This window comes from Octodon degus, unplaced genomic scaffold (assembly GCF_000260255.1).
Source record: "Octodon degus isolate 3935 unplaced genomic scaffold, OctDeg1.0 scaffold00159, whole genome shotgun sequence".
NCBI classification, from domain to species: domain Eukaryota; kingdom Metazoa; phylum Chordata; class Mammalia; order Rodentia; family Octodontidae; genus Octodon; species Octodon degus.
Window position 1 is genome coordinate 5,105,427 of NW_004524735.1, and position 8,270 is coordinate 5,113,696.

General features: G+C 50.7%; 1 protein-coding gene across 1 annotated transcript in view; it reads right to left on the reverse strand.

Annotated features, from left to right (window-relative positions):
- Slc6a5 (solute carrier family 6 member 5) overlaps nt 1–8,270 on the reverse strand; it is a 61,574-nt gene that overhangs the window by 29,779 nt on the left and 23,525 nt on the right. Inside the window, exons 7-9 of the mRNA XM_004642687.1 lie at nt 7,106–7,240; nt 4,355–4,458; nt 2,371–2,495 (exon numbers count right to left, since the gene is read on the reverse strand). Of these exons, the coding sequence (XP_004642744.1) occupies nt 2,371–2,495; nt 4,355–4,458; nt 7,106–7,240 (364 nt within the window). The remainder of the gene's footprint in view (nt 1–2,370; nt 2,496–4,354; nt 4,459–7,105; nt 7,241–8,270) is intronic.

The window sequence follows — 8,270 nt, forward strand, 5'->3', positions numbered from 1 at the left end:
TGAGTCTGAGCTGCATAGTGAGACCTTGTACCAAACAAATGAATAATTTTTTAAAAGAATTCTAAATAAAATATTCACATCCAGTTTTGTCTGTGAGTGTGGCCCCATCTTCCTAATACAGGGTAAGCGCCATCATAGGTCTGCAAGTTAGATTCTGAAAATGAACCACTGCCCCAAAGGTAATTATGCAGGTGCTGGGAGACACCTTCTGAAAGGCAGAAGACTGTGCTTGAAGCTACTTTTATGGAGCCTCAAGAACAACCATCTCTTTCTTCTACCTGGCAGAAAAACAGGACAGTTTGTTCGCATCACCCCTGCCACCCCCAAATTCTAACATGGCTGAGACTTAGGATGACACTTTTCCCAAAAATGCCTCACTCCGAAGGGCCTTGCACCCTGGCTGTGGTGGTGCACACCTCTAACCCCAGTGCTCTGTGAGGCTGAGGCAGGAGGATTGAAAGTTTGAGCCCAACATGATCAAGGGAGACATTGTCCCAAAATCTAAAAATAGAATAAAGGGGATAGGGATGTCATTCAGTACAAAGACCCTGGGTTCAATCCCTAGTACCACAAGGAAAATAAAAAGGGAATGCTAAGTGAATCAGAGTTGCTTTAACTCAGTAAAGAGAATCTATTTTTGCCTAAACACCAAAATTTGCATCTAGCTTACTGACGTTGCTTACATTGGCAAACCTACCCGGAGCATCTGTATGACAATAATTTTGCTTGGCTACGAGTGAGTGGGACTGGGATTTAACACTGGCCTGAGCCCAGATTTCAGACCCATAGCTGGAGAGATGGACACAGCAGGTTAGAACCTGTTAGAAGTGCTATTGTCCCTGTCAGATCAGAGGAACCGAAAAATAATTGAAAGAGGCAATTTCAGAGAGAAACCATTGCCTGTTGCTTTCTACCTCGAGGACAAAAGCAATTCTATTTGAGGTTTGTGTTTCCTCTCTTGTTTTGCTTTCCTTTAGTGGCATCTCCCTTTCCTAGGGCAGGAAAGAGCCCCGAATGGTTTCCATACCCAGCCTGCCTCTGCCTTGCAGATAGCACTATTTATAGCAGCTTGGACACTGGTCTCTGACTAGCTCAGTACCATCACAGCACATGGCAAAATGTCTCAGCTCTGCGAGAAACTGGGGCAGAACCTGTCTGCTTCAGCGCCTCTGCCGGGCAGAAATGAGGTTACAGGATACCTGGGGGTGGCTCTAGCTTGCGCCCCACATGCACAAATACACGCACCCCTCCCTAGGACAGAACCTTTCACCTTCTCTGCCCATCTCCCAGGGAGTTAGAGACGTCTCAACCAGGAAAAAGAGTTTGCTCAGTTCCCAGGGCCCCTCTAATTTAGTCACTGCTGCAGAACCAAACACCCCTTGGGTTTCACAGCTCAGTGCACCCGCCCGCCCGGGAAAGCGCTGGCTCATTTAACTCTTTAGGGACCTATCAGCGGGAGGCCAAGTAGTAATTAATTATCCTCAGCGGGCCCACCAAAAAGGTGACATTTCCAGAGCTGAGTTCTCTCTGAGCCTTTATCTGAGAGCAGCAGCAGCAAGCACCTGGAGGGAGGAGGGCTGACAACCAATCAAGCCTGACCCTTGGACAGCTGGGTGGGTCGGCCCCACACCCAGGCAGTCTCAGCCACAAGGAAGATCCTCCAAGCCTTCAAAATACCCAAGTCTTTTGTAGAACCAAGCTGGGTGGAAATAGAGTTAAATAAAAATCTTTAATGCTTTCTCTCATACAAATACGGATTAAATGAGATTTAAAGCAAGCAAGCTGTTTGCCAACTCCAAAGCATCAGATAAATGCTGGCCATTCCGAGGATGTAGAGAACACTCTCCTACAAGCCTGCCCACATGCACCATCCATTCTGAGCACTCACAGGGGCAGGACCCGGAAGGAAGTCTGCCTTGCTAACTAGCAGAGGGCCTGGAGAGTACATCTGACCTAACAAGTGGAAAGTACTTGGTAAGGCAAAGGCTCCCTGGGGTCAGCACTCGTGAAGTCATGGTGCTCAGTTGCCAAGACCCAGGCTGGTGGTCACTGATCTCCACGACACCGGGTTTGCCTAATGACCCCTCTACTAGGACCTGGACCTGACCTACTCAGGCTGGAACAAAATTAATATGAGCAAGAAAAGACAAAGGACAGAAGAGAGGTGAAGGAAAGAGCGTTTGGAAGCCCCCTTGCTCGCTAGACATAGGCAAGCGTGAACTCTGCACTAAGCTTCCCACTGGCGCTGTCCTGGTCCCTCTGGAAGGGCACACTGGGCTCCCTCAGTCTCCAGCTGCCCTCGAAGGCCCCCTTCCAGACAGAGCATGCATGAGGAGCCCAGGAAGTGAGCCCAAGCCTGTCACCCCTTACCTTGGTCTGCCACGTTCTCAATGTTGACTTTGCGCTCATTGGCCATGAAGCCGATGACAGAGAAGATGACAAAGCCAGCGAAGATGCTTGTGGCACTGTTGGTGCAGGTTACAATTAGAGTGTCCCTGAGAGGAAGAGACCAGAGTTTGCTATTAGGTGGGCTTTGTGAGATGGATAATGGGAAGATCAAACCAAATATGTCATACACGGGTGCGTGTGCACACACGAGACTGCGTACCCGGGCACTGGCAGGAGCTCACCTAAGGGAAGAACTATCAGTTCTGACCCAGACGCCCCGAGTCTGATGTGAAGAGCACCGAAAGGCTCCAAAGCACCTTGCCCAGCTGCCTGACCCAGGACCTCTGGGAGGAGGCTCTGGCTTTCTATGATTAGAACTGGGTCTTGATATAGCTGCTATGATAAATAGCTAGACAGCATCAGATGTGGGGCCACTAGGGAGGTCCTGCTGTGCGCTCACTCCTGGGTAGGGTGACAGCCCTCATAACAGAGCTGCGGGACTGTGTGCCTAACACCAGTGAAGACACAGAAATAGCTCCATGGGAGCTGAGAGCGAGCCGTCTCCAACCTCGTTCACCTGCTCCAACCTCGTTCACCTGCTCCAACCTCGTTCACCTGCTCCCTCCATACACCCTTCACTCCTTCCCTCTCATTCTCACCTCAGGGTGTCTCTGCCATCTGGAGCGTGCTCCCTCCTGGACCTGCACCCATGCCCAGTACAAATCTCACCTCCTGAGGACACAGCTTGCTGTGGTCCTTCCTCTATGCTTCAGAGGTGCTTGAGACTAGTCTGACCCTTAGTCAAGTTTCTTGCAATACCAAGCACATGGGTGGATGCCTGCAGCAGCTGCTGTGGACTCGTTATTTTTCTAGGCATAGCCTGGGCTCCCAGCATGACCTAGAAAATACACGCTTTGGCCACCCTAAAAACAGGAACAAGGGCACACTGCTCCAGAGCCAGGGGCCAGAGCTGCTGAAGCCCAAGGACATACTCCACCTAATGTGACCAGCATTCATGATGTCATCACCACCACTAGCTCTCGTCATCACCCCTCGCTCCCAACAGTATTAGCAGAAAGTGCTCAGGATGCGCAAGCTAAGTCCAGATGCCCGGAGACTCCAGGGTTCTGTGCTGGACACTGAGGCACTGCTCCCTGATCCACAGGCTTTTCTAAAACCAAGCAAACATGTGCTCAGTAAGCCTGTTGCATCTTGTGAATGCGACTCTCTGAACCTAAAACCCATAATCTTGCACTCTCCCCTCCATCCTATTTAAGGACAGGCACACATTTGAATGTTTCTTCCTTGTTCTTCATTCATAAAGTCTTGTATATATTATTTTAAAAATAGCAGTAGCAGTTGTCATTTATTGACTACCTACTAGGTACAAAAAACTGCTCTTACAGCTTTGCATATATCAGATCAGCATTCACCCCACAGCAAAATATTGCAATCTATACTTTATAGATGGAGCAATGGGCACTTAGCGAAGGAGGTGTCATGTCCATGCTGTTAAGGTTTACAGTAACGGGAGGTCACAACCAGATCGCCTGTCAGGTTTCCAGGTGCTCTTTCCTGTATGTCATGCTGCCTTGCCTTTAGGGTCTCTAGAAGAACATGCATCAAGTGATTGATGGCCACACTGCATAAGTGATGCTCTGACTTGGTATGTGGACAAGGGGTCCCACAGCTGACTGCCACAGAGCACAGCTGGCAGTGCAGCAGCTCCCAAAAGAGCTCAGTTCCATCCTGTAAGACACCACTAGACCCCACCAAGAGTCTGGTTGGCAGGGCAGGTTGGGGCCCAGCAGCCCTGGAAGGTCACTTCGCACATCACAGGCAAATCTCACTCTCAGGCAAGGGGGTGGATGTGACCTTCTGGCCCTGCTAACTCAGCCGGCTCTTCCTTTCTGACCCTATCTTGGCTCACCGGTGCCCTCTGGACGTTGGAAGTCCCTCTACCTACCTGTAGCAGTTATTGTGGAATTTGTTGTAAGAAGAAAGAGTGATCAGACCCCCCCAGGCAGCAGACAGAGAGAAGAAAATCTGAGTGGCAGCATCTTTCCACACCTGGGAGGCAAAGCAGAGGACAGTCAAGGTCGCCAAAGGAGAGGGCAGGCCTGGGGGAGTGGAGTCTCATGGACCCAGAACAACCTGGTCTTCAGGGAAAGAGCAGTCAGGGACAAGACAAGTTTGGACCCCAACATCAATGATAAATGTCCCTCCCTTGCATTAAATTACCTGGGAGGCTAGAACTCTGTCTAATCAAAGGTGAGGAACTCCAGGAATCAGGTGCATACTTCACGCTTACACTTCTGCCGTGTAAAACGAGGTGGGAAGGGAGAGAACTTTTTAGGCTGAGATATTCTCAAAAGACCAATTCACATTGGCAAAAGAGGACCACAGATACAACACGCTGAATTGATAATGCCTGCGGATTACTGCTGCTATTAGAAACCTGAAGTCCTGCAGCCCCTAATCATAGTGCAGCGGCCTCCGTGACACGGGAGTGGCCTCTCCCTGAGCCTGGCTGATGACACATCTTGCTTCTGTCCCATAATTCCTCTTGAATGTCCCCATAAAACCTCAGCTCATGCAAGAGCTTGAGCTACAGACCTAGGATTTACATGATGGACCTCCTATCATCTTGATAAATTCAATCTTGCTTTCAAATTGTGCTGAAAGTATGCAACAACCAAGTTCAAGCATGTCTGGGCAAAGCCCATGCCTAGGCCCGTGTCATTTACCCCCCTGCCTGAGACACAGAGCTGGCGTGGATTTAGGGGCAGCCAGACACCCAACTTCCCTTCTAAGAGAGGTGCAGACTTGGCGGCTAGGTGACAATAGGACTTAGTTTCTGACCCATTGTGTGAAAAGGAATGAGGTCTAACTTCAGGGGTAGGGGCTGAAGAGATAGCTCAGTAGAATAAGCCTGAGTCCAATCCCCAGTTCCACAAAAAATAAAATAAAAACTTTAGGGGTTTCTCTTCTTTAAAATAGAGGACAGGGCTGGGGAGATAGCTCAGCACTATAAATGCCTGCCTGGCAAGCACAAGATCCTGAGTTCAATCCCCACTACCAAAAGAAAAAAAAAATTAAAAGAGAGACCAGTGTCTGTCTTTTTCTTCAAAGAAAAAACAGAATTTCAAAACAAGATCATAGGAGAGGGCCAGCCAGATAGCTCAGTGGATTAAAGCCCCTGTTTAGGCAGATGCAGGGGCCGGGGATTCAATCCCGGGCCTGTAGGGCCAAGCCCACCCCCGGGGCATGCTGAGACAGCAAATGAGACTGGGAGAGTGGTCGCGTGCACCTGTAATCCCAGCATTGGGAGGCTGAAAAACAGGAAGGATCACTACGAGTCAGATCTGTGTAGTGAGATCCTGTAGACTGTACTAAATACATGAAAAAACCAAGATCATAGGAGAGTAACAATAATTAAAGCATTGCATATTGTTCTCTTCAGAGTAGTTACTCAGAGTACAAGATACAGGTATGAGATATTGTACACGCAGTATTAGCACAAATCTTTCTTTCAATGAGCAAGAGAAACCAGAAGTATAATTATCTTGTTTGCATGTATCTTTCCCCTTCCTTCCTTTCGCCTTTCCCCATCACAGTTGCTCTTTTCTTTGGGATAATTTCTCCCCAGTTTACAGTATCTGTTCTGCATTTTGGGGTCCTATTTGCTCATTCACCTCCTCCCACTAGTGAGACCTTATGCTGCTGGCGCACGTGGCTCTGATTTGTTTCTTTTTTTTTTTTTTTTTTTTTTTTTTTTTTTTTTTTACATTTATTTATTTATTTATTTAGTGTGTGGCCAGCTCAGCCCACCAGGGGGCGGGGCTGGCTGGCATGTGGTGCTGGGGGATTGAACCGTGGTCCCTGATGCTTTGCCAAGCTTGTTCCAAGTAGGTGCTTTAGACCACTGAGCCATCTCGCCAGCCCCTCTGATTTGTTTCTCTTATGAGTATGAGCGTGTTGCATCCTTTTACCTACACTCATCCTTCCTTATGGCTGAGTAGTTCTGCCTCACGTGGACATGATGGATGCCTGGGGCTCTAGCAGAAGCTGTCCACAAGGACGATGGAGCAGAAAGAAAGGAGCCTGGGTCCCTGCTGACACCATGGCGTCACTCAGCTGGCCCGTGGCTGCCTACTGTGGTGTGGCAGTGAAAGAGTGAGAGTCTAAGCTGGTATTGTCTGGAGATTCTCTGTTCTGCACAGCCAAACTGAACACCAGCTGTGCTCTTAGCAGACTTCAAGGTGGGAAAGCCAACTCTTATTAAACACCATGCCCTCACTTTGAGCTCTGTGGTTTGCAAATCTTGAGAGCGGTCAAGTGCAGGCTAATCCTGCGTGGGTGTGCAAAAGTGAGCTCACATGTCTGAAGCCTCTAACACAATGAAACTGCTTTCTGGTTACCTAAGGGCCGCCGTCTCCCAGCGGCAGAACTGTTTCCCACACACTATAATTAGCAGCAGATAAACTGTGTGAGAGAGAGCCCAAAGCTATTCAAGGGATTTCATTTCTCACTCTCAGCCCATACTGCAACTCCAGCTGTAGGACAACCGTTCCAGGAGTCTGGAAACGCTAGGGAATGTCCTCAGCGCATAATGTAGAAGGTGACTATGGAATTCCCTGGGGAGCAAGGACCCATCCCCGAGGGCCGCCTCCAGCTCAGCCCCTGCCAGCTATCAATGAAGAAATAGTGAGCCCACCGTGGCGTCTGTGAGTTTCTCCCATTTCGGTGTGATGAAGTACCAGATGCCAGCCCCAGCTCCGGGCAGGGTGACTCCCCTGATGAGCAGGATCACCAGCACGACGTACGGGAACGTGGCCGTGAAGTACACAACCTAGAAGATCATCGAGTGGAGAGGTAGGGTGAGCGCATGCGCAGATCGGATCTTGCGTAAGCTGCCTATCTACAGGCAGGATGGAGCTGCCACCCCACCCCGGCACAGGCACATCCAGAGCTGGGGACTCGGGGAGGGTGCTAGGAGTGACTCGGCCGCTTTCCTCATCGCTGGTACAAAATACTGGACACACCCCACTTAAAGGAGTTGAAGTTTATTTCGGCTCATATTTTAGTGGTTTCAGTGCCTGTGTGGTGAGTGGTACGGAAGGGCCTGGGTAGAGGGAAGGTGGGTGTCTCGGGATGGACAGGAAGCACAGGGAAGAGCCAGGGAAGGACACAGATCTATTCAGGCCACAGCCCAGTGTCCCGTCTCCTCCCACCAGTCCCCAACTCCTGACAGCAAGCCAGCCTTAGCCCTCCGCAGTACCGGCATCTTTCCAACACGTGGGGCTCTGGGTGCGCTTTGGATCTAAACTACAGCAACCGGACCAAAGGTGAATCAGAGGGAGCCGAAAACAGCTTCCCAGGGGGAGGCCCGGGGCTGGGGCTAGTCCACCTGCGGACCGAGGCTCAGGTAGGTGTCACCCTGCCGGGTGAGCCGAACGACTTATCGAGGACCCACCGGGCAAGAGAGAGGCTTCACACCTCCCTCCCTGCAAGCTCCCTCCATCACCTGGCGGAGGCGCCTAATACCGCCACCTTGTTCCTCCTTAGTCCTTCATCTCTCCTTGCATGAGCACCCTGAGTGCGGCAGCCCGGCGAGGATGAGTGCGAGGTTGAGGCGAGGTGAGAGGCAGTGGAGAAAGCCACATCCCGGTGGCCTTGGGCCCACCAGGGATACTGCTGAATGCTGGAGAGAGAGGACCAGCGTCCAGGATCACTAAGGAGGAAGCACCGAGTCCGGGGGTGGGAAGGGCTGTGAGGGGGTGGGACTGTGGATGGGACAGGGTTGTGGATGGGGTGGGGCTGTGATGGGGCGGGGCTGTGATGGGGACAGGGCTGTGGATGGGGCAGGGCTGTGGATGGGG